We start from the raw sequence: 21,381 nt of genomic DNA on the forward strand, positions 1-21,381 counted from the left end.
CTGGCCCAGTTCCAGTCATTGCAGCCATTTGGGGAGTGAATGGAAGATTCTCTCTCTCTCTCTCTCTCTTTCTGCATCTGCCTCCCTTTCTCCTTAATTCTGACTTTGAAATAAATAAATTTTAAAAAAATTAATGATGCATAAGAGGAGCGATATTAATAGAGGCGATGGAAACAACACTTCTCACTTGGTTGCACTAACAGCTCTGAGAACTCCTTACTCCCACAGAATGCCCTGATACACTGCCTCAAGGAGGGAGACAGTGAAATTAGGACTCTTATCAGGAAGTAGAGGTTGCAGGAAGGGTAGGGGACCTAATGATGAGGTCAAGGAAAGAGTCAAACTCAGGCGCTGCAGGAAGGGTAGAGAGCAGAGTGCAGGCTCCACTGGCATCTGAACTAACACTTTTACCTGAACTTTTGCCTTTCACTAGCCCTTATGTCTCAGAGACATAGTTACTTAACAACAGTATTTATTAGCAGTATTTATTAGAAATTTATAATTGAATTCTCTGTTTCCAATTCTGTTCTCTCTTCATTGTCTTCTGCTGTGCCCAAAGATACAGAAGGCGTCCACTGTCATCTTTACTTATCTTCAAAGTTCATCAGTGCCTGCACTGTAAAGAAACAGACTGTGAGGCTGGAGAGCTGAGAATGTGTGGAACGAAGCTACATAAAAGTCTGGTGAAGACCCTGCTTTTCTGGGCTCTCCATTCCCACATAAATCTTTACTCAAGTCATGAGTCTCTGTGCTCTTTGCCACAGAGAAGCTAATCAGAATTAAAGAAGCTACTTTGCTATTTTCTCCTCCCATTCTTTCTGTTTTCCCCAGAAAAGTGGTGGAAAGGAAGGGATAAGAACGAATGGAAAAAAGCAGAATTCCATGTTGTAGTGTTGTATGTTCCTTTTATTGCTCTTCTGTGGCTATTGTGCAAGAGCAACACACATACACACACACACACACACACAGAGTCCTCCTTAATTATCTTCACATTGGATTGATTTCAACAAAGAATAAGAAAGAAAACTCAGATAACACTAATCCATATTAAGCTGTTAAAAAAAAAAAACTGCCCTTAATTCTTCCAGTTGCTGAACTTATCTTTTATTTTTAGAGGGAAATGTTATTAATCCAAATTAACCTGCAAGTAGTGAAATTTAGGAAAACAGTTTTGAGCAGATAGTTCTCAGTTTATACCAAACCTAAGTAAATTACATACTTCTCTATGCTGATGCTGATATGAGAAGGGGCTAATAAGGACAAATCTGTAATTCATAAGCCTCTTTCAGGGGTTAAGGAAGTGGCACTTGCAGGATTCCTGCTCTCTGCCATAGCTATTCAGCTTGAGCCTGTAGCCTTTCCGCTCAAGTCAGAAATGCGACCTTCAAAGAGAAGGAACATATAAAGGGAGAGGGCTGCTCAAATGTAGTAAGAGCTCACCCTGCTCTAATTCCCAACAAATGGAACTGGACATTCTCTTTGGAAATGAGCTCTTAGACCTCATAGGATTTGGGCGTCCCCTGCTGGAGAAGCAGAGTTCCTAGGCTCTCTCCATGTTGAAGGAGATGTGGACACATGCCCAGAATGTGACACACCAAACCAAGAATCTGTCATTTCTAAGTGTGAGGCAGAAATTGAAAGGCTGGTGTGCCTGAATTGGACATACTCCTTCTCCCTCATTATACTACAGAGCTTCAAAAAATTTTGTTGAGAATGTAATTAAAAGATAAGTGTATTTTGTTGCAAAAAATTAAATTTCATAAGTTTTTCATAACATGTATTTCCCATAGACTTTTTGAAGATGGGGATGTCAACATTTTTGCATTGTAATAAATGCACTTTTTAATTCCATTTTCTAGCAACTTTTTGAAGTACCCTCATACATGTGACTCCCACACACTTAACAGCCCTAAATCTATACCTGCAAACTCTTGCAACTTCTTACGCTCCTCTAGGTTATACTGAAGCATTTCTAGTAACTCAAAATATCGGAAGAGTGAATCTCTAGGCCAAACAACACGGTCATCCTGATCCATTTCCATTAGCCCAGGCAGATTCTGATGCACAAGAGTCTCCCAGTCCAACTGATCTGTGGAGAAGAATGCTTTTTAAAACCACGTCTGAGTTTGTGGAAGTTGGGTAAGAGCAGAGAAATCCAATGGTGTGGGTGAAAAGGAGAGGGTGAAAGAAGAAACAGGAAGCAAGAAGGGAAAAGCGAACATCACCAAGAGACCACTTTTTACAATGCGCAAAGAGAGCTACAGCCACACTTCATCTAAAGTGCAGCAGAAGTATAGGAGAAATGAAGCACCAAGTCATTAAGACCAGAAAATCAGACTGTTGGGGAAAATTGGAAAGCCGATACGGTGGGAGAGCTCTTAAGATTAGGATATCTTGTAAAGAAGAGGAGTGTGAATTCAAGTGGAAGAAACCCTTCTACTTACCAATAGCATCAGGATATGTGGTCTCAAAAGATGAGGAACAGACGGAGGCTACAGAGGAGGCAGAGGAGGAATATGGGTACTCTTTTATTACTGACAAGGATTCCTTGGTTTTTGACACAGATGCTGCTATATCCTCTTCAGTATCTAAGGGTTTAGGCTTTCCTTTAGAATCTTTGGATAAAGACACAGATATCCTTGGTTGACTGGTTAATCTGTTAGTGAAAGGAGAAACATTTAAACATATGATTCATTGTTTTGGTCCTGGCTCTGGACATCCCTTAATATTTGGATTAAAGGGAATGAGGTGTTAATGATTAACTTCTGTCACCACTGTAGATTCCTGGATTCACAGACGTCTATAAAGACTTCCAAAAAACAAATTGTTGAGATTTGATTGCTAAATCATAATGATCCTTTCAAGCAGGAATTAAAACCATTTTCTTGCAAATCAATTATTTATGTGCATTGGTTTTGAATAATGTCTTTTACTCTGAATTCTCATATGTATTTTTAAAAGCATGAAATATGAATTCAAAATTTGCACAGTATAACAGTAAGTATTCAGAGGAAATAAAGACTTTTTAATGCCAAAAAAAAAAAAAAAAAAAGGGAATGAGGGAAGATCCACTCTCAAACTCTAAGCTTCAGTACTTCTGACCTCAACCTCACCCAGCATATCATCTGTAACTCTTCTTTTCCCTGCCACATCCGGTCTATCAAAAAATCCTACTGATTCTACTTTCCATATATATATATATCTTTTCTACTAACTCACTAGTATGGCCCAAGTCCAAGCCATCATCTCTTGCCTGGACAGTAGTACAATCTCCTAACTGATCTCTCTGCTCTTTCCTCATTTTTACACAGTTTATCACAGCAAACATAATAATCCTTCTTAAATGTAAGTCATTCCACATCACTCCATCTCCCTCAGAGTAAAAGCCTAAGTCCCTACAATGGCTCCTACAGCCCTACAGAATGCAGTCACCATCCCATTGTCTCTCTGACCACATCTCCCATTACTCTCACCCCTGCTCACTCTGCTCCAGTCACAATGGCCTCTTTGCTGTTTCTCAAACACATAGCTCTAGCTAGAATTAGGAGCAGATCCATTGCCTGAACTGAGGTATTCCAATATGGAATGCAGGTGTCTTAAGCAGCTATGCCAGACACCCACTGCAAAAGGGAAAATTTTAAAAGAAAGCTAACAAGGGCCAGCACTGTGGCGTAGCAGGTACAGGTGCCGTCTGCAGTGCTGGCATCCCTTATGGGCACCGGTTCAAGTTCCAGGTGTTCCACTTCCCACCAGCTGTCTGCTATGGCCTGGGAAAGCAGTGGAAGATGACTGAAGTCCTTGGGCCCCTGCACCCATATTGGGGACCTGGAAGAAGCTCCTGGCTCCTGGCTTCAGATCAGCATAGCTCCAGATGTTGCGACCATGAGGAGTGAACCAGCAGATAGAAGACTTCTCTCTCTGCCTTTGCCTCTCTGTAACTCTGCCTTTCAAATACATAAATCTTTAAAAAAAAATTCCTGTGGCTGTCTTAATAGATTACCATAGATGTGGTAGCTTACAACAATAGAAATATACCATTCCAGAGTTCTGGAGAGCAAAAGCATGAAATCAAAATGTTGAAAGGGCCACAATCTCTCTGGAGCTCTAGGAGAGAAAGTTCCTTGCCTCTGTTACCTTTTGGTAGTTTCTTGTAACCCCTTGATTTCTCTTGGCTTGTGGCTGCAATACTCTCTATCTCTGTCTTTATATCACCTCCTCCTATTCTCTGCATCTATCTTCTCCTCTTCTGTTTCCTATAAGGACTCTTGTCATTGAATTTAGGGTCCACCTGGATGATCCAGGATGATTGCATCCCAAGATCCTTAATCACATCTTGCAATGACCTTTATCTTCCCAAAGAAGGCTCCTTGGATTTAGGACACGGAAATATCATTGTAAAGGACAACTACAGAACCCACTGCAATACAGTCACTGAATAAATAAATTTGCACTCAGCCATCTTATTTTTCAGTTGTCTACCCTCTCCTTCATGTGTTTCCATCCCAGTTCACATACACACTGCTACTAACCTGCTATCGATTTTGCTCTGGCTTGACCTCAGCATCTCAGGAGACAGGTTTTGCCTCCTGTAAAGGAAAAAAAAAAAGACATAAAGAGAGCTGTTCTCAAGCAGAAGTACAAGATAAGTTGTAGTAAAGGGGTGAAAAGAGGCAGTGGATAAAGAAACAGGCAATCTTCCAGAGTTGAGGAGTTCTTAACCCGGGGACAAATTTGTCATAGGAGAAAAATGGGATCAAGGCCAAAGGAGTAGAAACAGGGAATGAGGTTAGGAAACCCTTGAGAAATAAAATTGGGTTTGAAAATGGGAAAACAAACCTCTGGATAATCTGCCGCTTGAATATGTCAGCCTTGTGCTGAACTTCCAGATGTGTTATCTCCTCACTCAGCTCATTCCTGATATTCTGGAAATTAGTAACTGCCCCAGGGGGCCATTAGGAGTTGGGAGCTGGTGATGACTGGATTCTGGGGAGAGGGCTTAGGTGGGGAGAAACCAAGTGAAATATCCATTCTGAGACCCACGCCTTCCTGCCACGCTGGGTTCTTTCTACCCATTCCAGCAATCCCAGCTTTCAGGCGAATTTCTTCCCAGCCACCACTCCCACAAAGTTATCCCTCCTCTGTGCTTACCCATCATGGCTACTATGATATTCCGAAAGATAATAGAGCCAAGCAACAGCCAAAGGATGACATAGGTGCTGCTGAAGAAGCGGCTGACTTCAGGCACCTTCCAGATATCCTGAAGGAGCGCATACCAATGATCCAAGGTGAAGAGAATGAACACTGTCACTAGGGAATTCAGGAGGTCCCTAAAGAGAAAGGAGTGTGAACAGACAGAAGCAGAGATCCACACTTCTTGGGGAGAGTACCATTTTTACTTTTAAATCAATGTAAGAGCATTTTTTGGAGTTTTCTCTGATTTAGTTCTTTTCCTACAATATTCGATGTTTAGCTCATCATTCTTCATTTTGAATTTGTTCTATTAAATTTTCCTTTACCGTGAATAATCTAGGAATGCCTCTCACTATTCCATTAGTCCTAGGGCACTGTAAGGACTCATTAAATAGGTATGGACTGAATTTTTAAAAGATGAATGAATCACCAACTAGATATCATTTTTTTCTAAATTCATTCTCCACTGCTCTATGGCCTTCATATAACAGAAGATGATCTATAAATTTGGCAAATATCACTCCTATTTAGCTCACTGTTATGAACTGATAAGCAAATAAATGGATGGATATTGACATAAACATATATGACCCCCAAAATGATAATACGTAGAAATAATATAAAAATTATAAAATATTTAAAATTTAATTTTAAAATTGGATACTTTTCTGAGATCTTTTGTGAAATGCAAAAGGAAGGTACCAGAAAGTTTCCTTTTTTTTTCCTAACTGCCCATATATTTGTTGAAAACATCTGGGCTTGAAGAGGATGAATTCTAGGACCTTCCTAATGCAATACTTTTACACAATTAAGACTCTAAGGAAGCCCTGAGAGGTGCTCACAGACTGGATTCTAATTCACAAGTAGGATTATCACCTCTGAATTCATGCTGACTTTCTTCTAGCAATCAGTGTTTTCTAGAAAGTAAGCTTGTCATGGTTTTGAATGAGTATAGTTATGTGCATGTATAATATCCATGACTACAGATTTGAGTAAAATCAATGATCATGTTTTTGAGAATCATGAAAACAGTTATTAATCACTATGTGATAAATACTGTGCTAAGCATTTAAATGTGTTATCCCATTCATCCCCACATTCTTATATTATTTCCATCTTTCAAAAGAAGTAACTGAGTCATAGAAACCAAGGCTAAACCATTGGCATATACTGCTATTTAAAAATGGATGATGAGAGTGTGTATGAATTTGCAAAACTCAAAATAAATCTGGAACTCTCCACCCAATCCTCAAGATCAGAACTAACATCACTCACAATTCCTTTGCTTTCCTTTCCCCTCTCTTTAATGGATTCTGTTACAGTTTAGTGTAATAGACTATACTTTTTGTATTACTGTACTTTGGATGAGGTTCCCAATTTCTACCCAAATTCTCTCCCCTCACCCAGGCTTCTCCCAGCCCTGCCTACGAGAAGAACATGCTGTACTCCAGGTCCTGGCGAGTTGAACGGGTGTACTTCTCGAAGAAATAGACACCAGCCACGGCAAAAATGTAGAAGAAGATGAGCAGCAACATCAAGAGGAAGGTCATGCTCTGGAGGCCATAATCTCAAATCAGAGGTGGGCCAGATTAGACTGATCTCCACCGACAGCCTAGACAAGCCCATCTGGGAACCCCCACCAAACTCTCACTTCCACTCCTGAGCCCAGCCATCAGCCATAGCGAGCTCATCCCCAGCCCCTTCTCATCCAATAACACTTCACAAGAAGACTCTCCATTGCCTTCTTAGACCCATCCAGACTTATTTCAGATTAAATGTTAAATCCCATGTTTCTATACACTGTCCCTTTTCTTTAGCAACAGTTAAATCACCTTGAGAGCCCTGACCAGGGCCAAAATAATAACTCGAATTTGACGAAATCGTGCAATGAGTTTGAGAGACCTCAGCACCCGGCAGATCCTCAGCAGCTGGAGCCACACAGACTGGCCTGTCACCCCTCCCAGCACCACAATCTCCGGAAGCAGGGACTGTGGGAAACACACAGGTTATGAGCAGAACAACCCCACAGCACCCAGACACAGCTGCCCCTCCATCTCACCCTCTTCAGAGTTCCCTGGGAACTATCCCTTGAACAGCATTCTCTGGGGATATTTTTCCGCTTTTCAACCTTTCTATACTAAATTACTTAAACTCTGTATTTCAACTTGCTCAGACATAAAAGGGATAAAATCAATGCTAATCTCATTGGGTTGTCCGGAGCACAAATAAGCTAATACAAGTAAACACTGTTTTAAGTGCCTCGTATTTAGTAAATGCTCCACAATCAACATATGTTACTGTTGGAGCCATCCCCATGATTAATTTTGGTTTTAGAAAAAAAGACCAAGAGGTAAATTCTTGTCTAACTGTTATCATGTTAACTTTTCTTGTTCACTCACCTAGGCACATGCCTCATCCCACTAAAATAATCCTCAGGATATCTATTCTTACCAACATGGTAACAACAAAGTCAAAGACATTCCAGGCACTCTTCCAGAAGAGGAAAAAGCTGGATAGCCACATAAGTAGGATCTCCAAGATGAAGATTAACAAAATAAACCAAGCTGCCACCTCTACAGTCAGCTTCAATGGCTCGAGACTGCTATTTGTGTATTCCAGCAATTCTGTGAGGGTAGAGCAAAGCCGCAGTAAAATTTAAGGCAATGGGAAGGTAAGTGATGAAGAATGATCACTTATAAACCACAGCTGTGCCCACTACTATTCCATTTGTCTTTGAATTTCTTTTAACACTGTTGCTTCAATCTGTTGAGTACAGGGAAGATAGAACTGACCATGGAAAACAGCCACAACTCATCTCCTGTTAATACTAGTGTGACTAACAACTTTAAGTCACCTCCTAGTCACTCTGGGGATCACACAGCCATCACTTCTCATCACATCTGCTATACTGTTATTTCCATCCAAAAGTTCACATGAAAGCAATGGATCTTGAAAACAAAATGAAATTTAGGGCCATGATATGAAAAGTATTTTTTAAAGAATTATTTGAAAGACAGACTAATAGAGAGAAGCAGAGCCAGCCAGAGATAGAGAGAGGTCCTCCATTCCTCCGGTTCACTCCCCAAATGACCACAATGGCCAGAGCTGAGCCAATCGGAAACCAGGAGTCAGGAATCTCCTCTGGGTCTCCCTCGAGGGTGCAGGGGCCAAGGAGTTGGGCCATCTCTACCACTTTCCCAGGTCACAGCAGAGAGCTGGATCAGAAGAGGAGCAGCCGGGACCGAAACTGGCACCCATATGGGATGCCTGCATTGCAGGCTGGCACTTTAATCCACTGCACCACAGTGACCCTGCAGAATACTTTGTAAAAGATCCAGAAACAGGAAACCAGACTTCATGGGGCATATTGAGATACCATAATAACAAACCATTTGGGGGCTGGCACTGTGGCAAAGCGGGTAAAGCCACTGCTGGTACGAGTCCCAGCTGCTCCACTTCCGATCCAGCTCTCTGCTATGGCCTGGGAAAGCAGTGGAAGATGGCTCAAGTCCTTGGGCCCCTGCACCCGCATGAGAGACCGGGAAGAAGCTCCTGGCTTCTTCTGCAACAGCTCCGCCCGTTGCAGCCAATTGGGAAGTGAACCAGTGGATAGAAGACCTCTCTCTCTCTCTCTCTCTCTCTCTCTCTCTGCCTCTCCTTCTCTATGTGTGTAACTCTGAATTTCAAATAAATAAAATAAATCTTAAAAAAAAAACACTTGGCTCTTTGTTAGCTTTCTTTTTTAAAAAATTTATTTACTTATTAATTTGAAAGACAGAGTTACAGGGAGGCAGAGGCAGAGGCACAGAGAGAGAGGTCTTCTATTTGCTGGTTCACTCCTCAATCGCCATAACAGCTGGAGCTGGGCTGATCCGAAACCAGGAGCCAGGTGCTTCCTTCTGGGTCTCTCATGCAGGTGCAGGGGCTCAAGGACTTTGGCCATCTTCCACTGCTTTCCCAGGCCATAGCAGACAGCTGGTGGGAAGTGGAACACCTGGAACTTGAACCGGTGCCCATAAGGGATGCCAGCAATGCAGACGGCACCTGTACCTGCTACGCCACAGTGCCGGCCCTTGTTAGCTTTCTTTTAAAATTTTCCCTTTTGCAGTGGGTTTCTGGCATAGCTCCCTGAGACACCTGCATTACATATTGGAATACTTCAGTTCAGGTGAAAGATCTGCTCCTAATTCTAGTGTCCTATTACTGTGTACCCTGGGATGCAGCAGGTTATGGCTCAAGTATTTGGATCCCTGCTACCAACACAGGAGATCCAGACTGAGTTCCCAGCTCCTGGCTTTGGCTTGATCCAGTCCCAATTGTTGCAGGCATCTGGGGAGTGAACCAGCCCATGGGAGATTTGTCTGCCTTACTGTGCCTTTCAAATAAAAAAAAATTTTTTTTCAGAAAAACTTTATTTGTAAAGCAGAGTAGCAGAGAAAGAGAGAGAGAATATATCCCATATGCTGGTTCATTCCTTAAATGGCTTCAACAACCAGGGCTGGGCCAGGCCAAAGCCAGGAGCTACAGCTAGTTAGGGAGCCTATGAGCACTCTATCACTCTGCCTTTCAAATAAGGAAAGAAAGAAATCTTTTAAAAATAATAAAAATTTCCACTTCTCTAAAATTATTTTTGTTCTACAAAGCAACACTGTTATTATTTGCTAATTGAGATTCCTTAAGTTATTGCTGTTAACTGTCAACTCTCTCATCACATTAATCTTTCTCCCTCTCTTTGTAACTCTGCCTGTCAGATAAATAAATAAATCTAAAATAAATAAATAAATAAAGTATACCATGCTGTAGGAAAAAGCACCGAAAAAAACAGACTTAAAAGTTACGGCGCCGGCACACCGGGTTCTAGTCCTGGTCGGGGCGCCGGATTCTGTCCCGGTTGCCCCTCTTCCAGGCCAGCTCTCTGCTGTGGCCAGGGAGTGCAGTGGAGGATGGCCCAAGTACTTGGGCCCTGCACCCCATGGGAGACCAGGAAAAGCACCTGGCTCCTGCCATCGGATCAGCACAGTGTGCCCGCCGCAGCGCACCGGCCATGGCGGCCATTGGAGGGTGAACCAACTGCAAAAGGAAGACCTTTCTCTCTGTCTACTCTGCCTGTCCAAAAAAAAAAAAAAAAAAAGTTGGGGCTAAGTAATTAACCACTCCCCTTTGGAAGTGGATTAAAGGCCTGAGACATGGTGGGCCCAGCCTTTTTTCCCTTTTGCCCTAGACCCGCTTGCCGCCCCCACGCCTCTGGGGTGTGTGGCCTTCAGGCCATATAGCCTTCGGGCCACCCGCCCCATGCTTTCTGGCCTACATGCTTCTCTACATGGCTGGCTCCCAGTGCTCGGTATGAATCCAGATTTCTCTCTCTCTCAGATAGGGCCCTCACTCTCCTATGCATTTCTCTCACTAAAAGAAAGCTTAAAACTTAAAAAAAAAAAGAGTCAAGGGCTGGTGTTGTGTAATAGGCTAAGCCTCCACCTGTGCCAGTGGCATTCCATATGGGTGCCAGTTTATGTCCCAACTGCTACTCTTCTGAACTAGCTCTCTGCTATGGCCTGGGAAAGCAGCAGAAGATGGCCCAAGTGCTTGGGCCACTGTGCCCAGGTGGGAAACCTGGAGGAACCAGCTGGCTCCTGGCTTCAGATTGGCTTAGCTCTGGCAATCGTGGCCATTTGGGGAGTGAACAAGCAAACTGAAGACTTTTCTCTCTGTCTCTTCATCTCTGTAACTCTACCTCTCAAATAAATAAAATCTTGGAAAAAAAGTTGGGGCCCCTGCATCCATGTTGGAGACCCTGAAGAAGCTCTTGGCTCCTGGCTTTGGCCTGGCCCATCCCTGGTTGTTGCAACAATTTGGGGAGTGAACCAGTAGACGTAAGATCTCTCTCTCTCTCTCCTTCTTTCTCTCTCTCTTCCTTTCAAGTAAATAAATATTTAACAAAAAATAGACTTAGGGCCGGCGCCGCAGCTCACTAGGCTAATCCTCCGCCTTGCGGCGCCGGCACACCGGGTTCTAGTCCCGGTCGGGGCGCTGGATTCTGTCCCGGTTGCCCCTCTTCCAGGCCAGCTCTCTGCTGTGGCCAGGGAGTGCAGTGGAGGATGGCCCAAGTACTTGGGCCCTGTACCCCATGGGAGACCAGGATAAGTACCTGGCTCCTGCCATTGGATCAGCGCGGTGCGCCGGCCATTGGAGGGTAAACCAACAGCAAAGGAAGACCTTTCTCTCTGTCTCTCTCTCTCACTGTCCACTCTGCCTGTCAAAAAAAAAAAAAAAAAAAAAAAGACTTAAAAGCTAAAATAATCAACACATTGGTGCTGGTGCTGTGGCAAAGCAGGTAAAGCTGCTGCCTGTGAGACTGGCATCCCATAAGGATCCTGGTTTGAGTCCTGGCTGCTTCACTTCCAATCCATCTCCCTGCTAATGTGCCTGGGAAAGCAGCAGAGGATGGCCTAAGTGCTTGGGTCTCTACATCCACATTAGAGACTTGGAAGAAGCTCCTGGCTCCTGGCTCTGGCCAGGCTCAGCCCCAGCCGTTGTGGCCACTGAAGGAGTGAACCAGCATATGGAAGATCTCTTTCTTCCTTCCTTCCTTCTTCCTTCCTTCTTTCTTTTTTCCTTTCTTTCCTTTCCTTTCCTTTCTTACTTCCTTTCTTTCTTTCTTTTGTTAAAGATTTATTTACTTATTTGAAAGTCAGAGTTACACAGAGAGAGAGAGGTCTTCCATCCCCTGGTCCACTCCTCAGTTGGCCACAATGGCCAGAGCTGCGCCAATCCGAAGCCAGGAGCCAGGAGCTTCCTCTGGGTCTCCCACACGGGTACAGGGGCCCAAGGACTTGGGCCATCTTCTACTGCTTTCCCACTCCATAGCAGAGCACTGGATCAGAAGTGGAGCAGCCAGGTATTGAACCAGCGCCCATATGGGATGCCAGCGCTTCAGGCCAAAGCATTAACTGCTGTGTCACAGCACTGGCCCCTCCTTCTTTTTATAATTCTGCCTTTCAAATAAATGAATAAATCTTAAAAAAAAAAAAAAAAGGAATCAACATTGCAGGGCAATAGCTTTACTGTTAATCTGACCCTGTACTGGACCAAGACAAAAAGAATAGGGCTGCACTTCAGCCCTCCCTAGAATGGGTTGGCTCCTCCTCAAAACTATCATACATATTCCTGTATCTTGAGGCTATGTGACTCTTCAGCAAGCCTTTTTCTTCTTTTCTTTACTAATTAATTTTTTTTAAAGTGAGAGAGAGGGGACCAGCGCCGAGGCACAGTAGGTTAATCCTCCGCATGCAGTGTCGGCATCCCATAAGGGCGCCCGTTCTAGTCCCGGTTGCTCCACTTCCAATCCAGCTCTCTGCTATGGCCTGGGAGAGCAGTAGAGGATGGCCCAAGTCCTTGGGCCCCTGCACCTGTGTGGGAGACCAGGAAGAAGCACCTGGCTCCTGGCTTTGGATCAGCGCAGTTCCGGCCGTTGCGGCCATTTAGAGAGTGAACCAATGGAAGGAAGACCTTTCTCTATGTCTCTCCCTTTCACTGTCTGTAACTCTACCTCTCAAATAAAATAAATAAAATCTTTAAAGTGAGAGAGAGAGAAAAGAAGAGACAAAGAGAGATCTTCCATCTGCTGGTTCTCTCCTCAGATGGCTGCAATGGCCCAGTGGGCCAGGCCAAAGACAGGAGCCAGAAGCTTCATCCAGTTCTCCCATGTAGGTGCAAGGGCCCAAGCACTTGGACCATCCTCTGCTGCCTTTCCCAGTTCATTAGCAGGGAGCTGGATTGGGAGTGCAACAGCCAACACCCAAACTAGCGCCTATATGTGATACCAGCATTACAGGCATTGGCTAAACCCGCTATACCATAATGACAACCCCAGCAAGTTTTTCTTTTACATAACATGTTTCTGTAATTCTCAGTTGGACAGTTTTTCACATTTTAACAACCTGAAATCAGAATGCATCTTACAATCAATGATATGTCCCAGTTTCATTGAGGATGATTTACGTCCTAGTGGTAAGTAAACAGTGCATTTCACCAATGATGACAGCTTGGATGCAATAAAATACTTTTTCAGTAATGATAAATTCTGGCTCTTAGAAGCATGGGATTACATTATTAGAAAGAGCTGAGGCCGACACATTTGTGACTAGAAAATTGAGTGCAATAACATTTATTCAGTTTTTGCCTTCACAAAACAGGAGTGATGGAGTCATTTAAATTAAGGGTCTTGGAAGGAGGGATATCATGGTTTGCATAGAGAAGTGTAACTTAGAGATGCAGCAGCACTTTTACTCTCTGGGGAAAAGGGATGATTTTATGGCAGTTAAATGAACACAAGAAAATTCAAAAGAACAAGCAGCAGAAATTGCCCCAACAGGGCACAATGTGCAGTGATTTCTTCCAACTCTACATCAACTAATGATAATGTATACTATCTAGAGATGAAAATATAACTTGAGGCCGGTGCTGCAGCTTACTAGGCTAATCCTCCGCCTGCAGCACCAGCACCCCGGGTTCTAGTCCTGGTTGGGATGCTAGTTCTGTCCCGGTTGCTCCTCTCTCATTCCAGCTCTCTGCTGTGGCCCAGGAAGGCAGTGGAGGATGGCCCAAGTGCTTGGGCCCTGTACCTGCATGGGAGACTGGGAGGAAGCACCTGGCTCCTGGCTTCAGATCGGCACAGCATGCCGGCCACAGCGGCCATTTAGAGGGTGAACCAAAGGAAGGAAAACCTTTCTTTCTGTCTCTCTCTCACTGTCTCACTCTGCCTGTAAAAAAAAGAGAGAGAGAGAGAAAGAAAAAGAAAGAAAGAAAAAAAAGAAAATATAACTTGAAATTTTATTTTATTTGAAAGGCAAAGAAAGAGAAATTTCCAAACTGCTGTTTACTCTCCAAATGCCCACAATGCCTAGGGCCAGGTTGAAGCCAGGAGCTCAGAATTCAACCTTGGTCTCTCACAGGAGTGGCAGTATCATCTGCTGAATCCCCGGGTGAGTATTAGCAAGAAGTTGGACCAAAAGTAGAGTGGTAGGGACTTGAACCAAGTACTCCAATATTGGATGCAGGTGTTCCAAACGATGTTGTAACCGCTGCCCAAAATGCCTACTCCCAAAAAATATAACTTTTAAAAATTCCTGGAAGTTTTCAGCCTGTCTTAGCAAGACAAAAGAATCTTAGTGGAAATGGAGTTGAAGAGACCAGGAGTCTTAGCCAGTGCAGTAGGGTGAGAGGAAGACAAGTCAGGCAATTTTATATATTTCTGTTTCACAGGGTAGCGTTACAACATAGATAGTCATCTATTGCTACTTCCTATGGTAGAACAACAGAATAACAAGTAAATTCACAGTGGTTTCAGGGAAAGTCCAACACTGGTGAGCAGAGCAACACACTGTAATTTGTATTGTCTTCAACTGAAGACAATAGCTAATGTTCAAAATTACACCTTGCAATTCATGAATTCAAACAGTGCTATGATTCAGTTGTGAAAACTAAGCATTTAGTGTTACACAAGTGAGTACGTCAAAATATTGATTTGACATGATATCAAAATAAGACTGATAAAATCCTAAGCCATAAGAAATAGCACATTGAATCAGAGCAATAGCACCAACCTGCAATATTGTCTCAAGCTGTTAGAAATATAACTACAGGGTGCCGGTTCTAGTCCCAGCTGCCCCACTTCCGACCCAGCTCTCTGCTATGGCCTGGGAAAGCAGTGGAAGATGGCCCAAGTCCTTGGGCCCCTGCACCCACGTGGGAGACCCAGAGGAAGCTCCTGGCTCCTGGCTTTGGGTTGGCACAGCTCCAGCCATTGCAACCATTTGGGGAGTGAACCAGCAAATGGAAGACCTTTATCTCTATCTCTGCCTCTCCTTCTCTCTGTGTAACTGACTTTCAAGTAAAATAAATAAATCTTTAAAAAAATATAACTACATAGTCTTAAGTTCCTTATTGCCCTAGTTTTCTGGTTTCTATTATTTTTCCTCAATTTGCAACCATAAAAATAGTACTTTTCCTATACCTGGTATATGAAAATTATCCCTCATTATTGTACAGATACTAAAACTGTCTTTTCTTTTTTGTTGTTGTTGTTAAAAATTTTTTGATTTGAAAGTCAGAGTTACAGAGTGAGAGAAGGAGAAACAGAGATAGATTTCTTCCATCCACTGAGTCACTCCCAAAATGGCCACAATGCCAGGGCTGGGCCAGGCCAAAGTCAGGAGCCAGCAGCTTCTTCTGGGTCTCCCACATGGGTAGTAGGGACCCAGGAACTTGGGCCATCTTCTGCTGCTTTCCCAGGCACATTAGCAGGCAGCTGGATCAGAAACAGAGCAGCCAGGACTTGAATGGGCAGCCATATGGGATGCCAGCACTGTAGGCCACAGCTTTAACCTGCTGCACCATGGTACCAGGCCCATCTCTTTTCTTTTCAAACCACACTACCACATACTTTTTAAGCTTCCTTTCACAGAAATAACATTGTTTTGCAATTTGTAATTTCCTTTTTTTTTAAACTTTTATTTAATGAATATAAACTTCCAAAGTACAGCTTATGGATCAGAATGGCTTTTCCCCCCCTGTAATTTCCTTTTTATGGTTTACAGGTATAAGGATGTGCTTGATACAATAACCACTATTCAGAATTTCAGGCTGTATATATTCATATAGTGGTTAATTCCAGGCTGTATATATTCATACAGTGGTTAAAAGATTGTAGGACTAGAAAACTGGGTTTGAAAGTAAGTTCTCAGGCCGGCGCCGCGGCTCACTAGGTTAATCCCGGTCGGGGCACCGGATTCTGTCCCGGTTGCCCCTCTTCCAGGCCAGCTCTCTGCTGTGGCCAGGGAGTGCAGTGGAGGATGGCCCAGGTGCTTGGGCCCTGCACCCCATGGGAGACCAGGAAAAGCACCTGGCTCCTGCCATCGGATCAGCGCGGTTGCGCCGGCAGCAGCGCGCCGGCCGCGGCGGCCATTGGAGGGTGAACCAACAGCAAAGGAAGACCTTTCTCTCTGTCTCTCTCTCACTGTCCACTCTGCCTGTCAAAAAAAAAAAAAAAAAGTAAGTTCTCGTGGTGTGCCGGCTGCAGCAGCCATTGGAGGGTGAACCAACGGTAAAAGGAAGACCTTTCTCTCTCTCTCACTGTCCACTCTGCCAGTCAAAAAAATAAAATAAAATAGTGTTAACTTAAAAAAAAAAAAAAGTAAGTAAGTTCTACCAGCTTCTAGATGTTTGACCTTGGGAGTTACTTAATCTATGTTTCAGTGGTTTTCCAACTTTGTATTTTCAAACTTTTAGCAATTCTCCAAGGCATTCCAGAAGTTTGTGATTTTATTGTTTTATTTATTTGAAAAGCAGGGAGAGACAGAGGCAAAGATCTTTGACTTTATGGGCCAGTGTTGTTTTAAGAGGGTTACACTGCTGCCTGTGATGCCAGCATCATATATCTTTAAAAAAAAAATCTTTGGGCCGGCGCCGTGGCTCAATAGGCTAATCCTCCACCTTGCGGCGCCGGCACACCGGGTTCTAGTCCCGGTTGGGGCGCCGGATTCTGTCCCGGTTGCCCCTCTTCCAGGCCAGCTCTCTGCTATGGCCAGGGAGTGCAGTGGAGGATGGCCCAGGTGCTTGGGCCCTGCACCCCATGGGAGACCAGGAAAAGCACCTGGCTCCTGGCTCCTGCCAGGATCAGCGCGGTGCGCCGGCTGCAGCGGCGGCCATTGGAGGGTGAACCAACGGCAAAGGAAGACCTTTCTCTGTCTCTCTCTCTCACTGTCCACTCTGCCTGTCAAAAAAAAAAAAAAAAAAAAAAAAAAAAAAAAAAATCTTTGGGCCGGCGCCGTGGCTCAATAGGCTAATCCTCCACCTTGCAGTGCCGGCACACCGGGTTCTAGTCCTGGTCGGGGCACCGGATTCTGTCCCGGTTGCCCCTCTTCCAGGCCAGCTCTCTGCTATGGCCAGGGAGTGCAGTGGAGGATGGCCCAGGTGCTTGGGCCCTGCACCCCATGGGAAACCAGGAAAAGCACCTGGATCCTGGCTCCTGCCATCGGATCAGCGCGGTGCGCCGGCTGCAGCGGCGGCCATTGGAGGGTGAACCAACGGCAAAGGAAGACCTTTCTCTCTCTGTCTCTCTCTCTCACTGTCCACTCTGCCTGTCAAAAATAAAAAAAAAAATTAAAAAAAAAAATCTTTGATTTTAAAGTTGTTAATGGAGTCTATTTTAATTTTCAGTTTTATCAATAAGCCATTTAAAAGTTATTAAAAATATTTATTTAGGGGACCAGCACTGTGGTGTAATAGGTTAAGCCTCTACCTACAGTGCCAGCATCTCATATGGTCCTGGTTCATGTCCCGCCTGCACTTCTGATCCAGCTCTCTGCTATAGCCTGGGAAAAGCAGTAGAAGATGGCCCAAGTGCTTGGGCCCCTGCGCGCCCTGTGGGAGACCTGGCAGAAGCTCCTGGCTCCTGGCTTCAGATCGGACCAGCTACAGCTGTTGTGGCCATTTGAGGAGTGAATCAGTGGATGGAAGACCTTTCTCTCTGTTTTTCCCTGTCTCTACAACTCTGCCTCTCAAATAAATAAAAAATATATATTTAATATATTTTTAAATTAATAATACACTATAATAAATAATAATATTTAAATTAATTTACTTATTTGAGAGGCAGAGTTACAGAGAGAGAGAGAGAGAGAGAGAGAGGTCTTCCATTCACTGGTTCACTTTCCAAATGGCCATTATGACCAAGGATGGGGCAGACTGAAGTCATGAGCCCAGAAGTTCATCTGGGTCTCCCACGTGGGTGGCAGGGGCCCAAACATCTGGCTCATCTTCCACTGCCTTCCCTGGCACCACATTAGCTAAGAGGAGGACTGGAAGCAGAGCAGCTGGGATGAATAACCACATTCATAAGGGATGCTGGCATTGCAAGCAATCATTTATGCTTATTCCGTTATGCCACTATGCTGGCCCCCTTCAATAAGTAATTTAAATATTAGTTGAGAGCCTCCAAATGTGCTATTACTGTTATGCTTGGCAGTTAATGGAGATCAGGAGGGTATATTCAATCACCTCAAACAACATAAACCACTGTGTGGATCATGACACTACACAGTCTTGTTTTTTTAAGCTTTACTCATTTATTTGAAAGTCAGAGTTAGAGAGAGGGAGAGACAGAGAGAGGTAACTCCCATATGCAGGTTTATTCCCCAAATGGCCTTAACAACCTGGTCTAGGCCAGGCTGAAGCCAGGAGTCAGGAGCTTCATCCGGGTCTCCCATGTGAGTACAGAAGCCCAAGTACTTGAGCCATCTTCCACTGCTTTCTGAGGTCCATTAGCAGGGGGCTGGATTGGAAGTGGAGCAGCCAGGACTTAAACTGGCATAATGTCAGAGTCTACAGGCAGTGGCTTAACCCACTATGCCACAACACCAGCCCCATATTACCACCATTTTAAACTACTGTTTTTAGTAATATTTGGATAATTATACCCATAGTGAAGGAATACTGATGCTGAAATACAACTTCTTTAAGGTTATAAGAATAACTCTGCAAGCTTATCTATAGATGATCTTCATCAGATTCTACCAATTGTATTCATCTGATCAAAATGTTATATAGCACATCATGCTGTCTATAGAACTGTAAAATTCAATGTCAAAAAAGTATAATGGTTGGCGCTGCAGCTCAATAGGCTAATCCTCCACCTAGTAGCGCTGGCACACCAGGTTCTAGTCCCGGTCAGGGCGCTGGATTCTGTCCCGGTTGCCCCTCTTCCAGGCCAGCTCTCTGCTGTGGCCCGGGAAGGCAGTGGAGGATGGCCCAAGTGTTTGGGCCCTGCACCCGCATGGGAGACAAGGAGAAGCACCTGGCTCCTGCCATCGGATCAGCGCGGTGCGCCGGCCGCAGCGCACCAGCCGTGGCAGCCATTGGAGGGTGAACCAATGGCAAAAGGAAGAGCTTTCTCTCTGTCTCTCTCTATCCACTCTGCCTGTCAAAAAAAAAAAAAAAAAAAAAGTATAATGATGTTGTAATCAACTTTTTAGTAAATATAAGGACTTTTGGCATAGTAGGTTAAGCCAACACTTGAGAAGCCAGCATATCAAAGTGCCAGTGAGTCCTGGCTGCTTCACTTCAGATTCATTCTCCTGTTAATGTGCCTGGGAAGGAAGTAAAAGATGGCCCAAGTACTTGGGCCCCTGCCACCCATGTGGGAGACTAGATGGAGTTCCTGGCTCCTGGCTTCAGCCTGGCCCAGATATGACCATTGCTGCCATTTGGGTAGTGAACCAACAGGACAGAAGCACTCTCTCGCTCTCTCTCGCTCTCTCCTTCCCTGTCCCCCTCTGTGTCATTCTGACTGTCAAATAAATAAATAATTTAAAAAAAATAAGGACTAGCGGCCAGAGCCACAGCTCACTAGGCTAATCCTCTGCCTGCGGTGCCAGCACCCTGGATTCTAGTCCCAGTTGTTCCTCTTCCAGTCCAGCACTCTGCTGTGGCCCAGGAAGGCAGTGGAGGATGGGCCCAAGTTCTTGGGCTCTGCACTCGTATGGGAGACCAGGAGGAAGCACCCGGCTCCTGGCTTCGGATCAGCGCAGCGCGCCGGCTGTAGCAGCCATTTGGGGGTGAACCAATGGAAGGAAGACCTTTCTGTCTCTCTCTCTCACACACACTGTCTAACTCTGCCTGTCAAAAAATAAAATAAAATAAAATAAAATAAAATAAAATAAAATAAAATAAAATAAAATAAAATAAAATAAAATAAAATAAGGACTAGCTTCACTTGCAATGTTATTTTCCGCAAAGGCTTGCAAGTGATCCAAATCTTTTCCTTCCTCCCATCATTTAGAAATCAAATATGAAAACTGTAAAAGTAAACCAACTGATGTTGAAAATGCAAAACAGATGGGGCAGCGCTGAGGTATAGCGGGTAAAGCCGCTGCCTGCAGTGCCAGCATTCCATATGGGTGCCGGTTCAAGTCCTGGCTGCTCCACTTCCAATCCAGCTATGGCTATGGCGTGGGAAGGCAGTAAAAGATGGCCCAAGTCCTTGGGCCCCTGCACCAGTGTGAGAGACCTGGAAGAGGCTCCTGGCTCCTGGCTTCAGATCGGCACAGCTCCAGCCATTGCAGCCAACTGGGGAGTGAACCAATGGATGGAAGACCCCTCTCTCTCTCTCTCTCTCTGTGTAACTCTTTCAAATAAATAAATAAATCTTAAAAAATTTATTCATAGGAAAACCATATACTTTTTTTATAAACAGCATGACATCAAATGCCAAAGGCAAAAGCTTGCTTACATGATTATATAACAGTAAACATTAAATGTTAATATATTTAATAATATACTAGTATAAAACTTTTTTTAAAGATTTATTTATTGGGGCCAGTGTTGTGGCATAGCAGGTAAAGCCACCGTCTGCAGTGTCAACATCCCATATAGGTGATGGTTCTAGTCCTGGCTGCTCCACTTCCAATCCAGCTTTCTGCTATGGCCTGGGAAAGCAGTGGAAGATGGCCTAAGTCCTTAAGATCCTGCACCTGCGTGGGAGACCTGAAAGAAGCTCCTGGCTCATGGTTTCAGATTGGCACAGCTCTGACCATTGGGGTCATTTGGGGAGTGAACCAGCAGATGCATGACCTCTCTCTGCCTCTGCCTCTCTAACTCTGCATTTCAAATATATAAATAAATCTTAAAAAATTATTGATGTATTTGAAAGGCAGAGTTACAGAGAGAAAGGGCTTTTATCCACTGGTTCACTCCCCAAATGGCTGTAATGGCCAGGGCTGGGCCAGGCTGAAACTAAGAGCCAGGAAGTTCTTCTGGGTCTACCACATGGATGCAGGGGCCCAAGCAGTTGGGCCATCTTCTATTGCTTTCCCAGGCCTTAAGCAGAGAGCTGGATCGGAAGTGGAGTGCCGAGACTTGAACTGGTTCCTATGTGGGATGCCAGTGCTACAGGCAGAGGTTTAACATACTACGCTACAGAGCTGGCCCCTAAAACATTTTCTTCAATTTATTTATATCATATAAAAATAAAAATGATTAAAATGCCTAAGGAGGGGGCTGGAGCCGTGAATCAGCCCAGCTCTGGCTGTTGCAGCCATTTGGATAGTGAACCAGTGGATGGACGACCTTTCTCTCTGTCTCTCCCTAACTCTACCTCTCAAATAAATAAATAAAATCTTTTTTAAAAACAATGCC

General features: G+C 44.2%; 1 protein-coding gene across 3 annotated transcripts in view; it reads right to left on the bottom strand.

The window, feature by feature from the left end:
* Positions 1 to 21,381, bottom strand: part of CATSPER2 (cation channel sperm associated 2) — a 30,166-nt gene that overhangs the window by 6,006 nt on the left and 2,779 nt on the right. Inside the window, exons 5-13 of one of the 3 annotated variants that reach the window (XM_002717940.5) lie at positions 7,642 to 7,814; positions 7,023 to 7,178; positions 6,619 to 6,743; positions 5,149 to 5,327; positions 4,837 to 4,936; positions 4,530 to 4,586; positions 2,445 to 2,656; positions 1,922 to 2,089; positions 456 to 616 (exon numbers count right to left, since the gene is read on the bottom strand). In XM_002717940.5, the coding sequence (XP_002717986.1) occupies positions 585 to 616; positions 1,922 to 2,089; positions 2,445 to 2,656; positions 4,530 to 4,586; positions 4,837 to 4,936; positions 5,149 to 5,327; positions 6,619 to 6,743; positions 7,023 to 7,178; positions 7,642 to 7,814 (1,202 nt within the window). In that variant the 3' untranslated portion in view covers positions 456 to 584. Of the gene's footprint in view, positions 1 to 455; positions 617 to 1,921; positions 2,090 to 2,444; positions 2,657 to 4,529; positions 4,587 to 4,836; positions 4,937 to 5,148; positions 5,328 to 6,618; positions 6,744 to 7,022; positions 7,179 to 7,641; positions 7,815 to 21,381 lie in introns of those variants that run through there. The other 2 variants (XM_051822462.2, XM_017348078.3) reach the window with 2 other exon arrangements.

The sequence above is a fragment of the Oryctolagus cuniculus genome, chromosome 12 (genome assembly GCF_964237555.1).
Source record: "Oryctolagus cuniculus chromosome 12, mOryCun1.1, whole genome shotgun sequence".
In the NCBI taxonomy this organism is placed as follows: Eukaryota; Metazoa; Chordata; class Mammalia; order Lagomorpha; family Leporidae; genus Oryctolagus; species Oryctolagus cuniculus.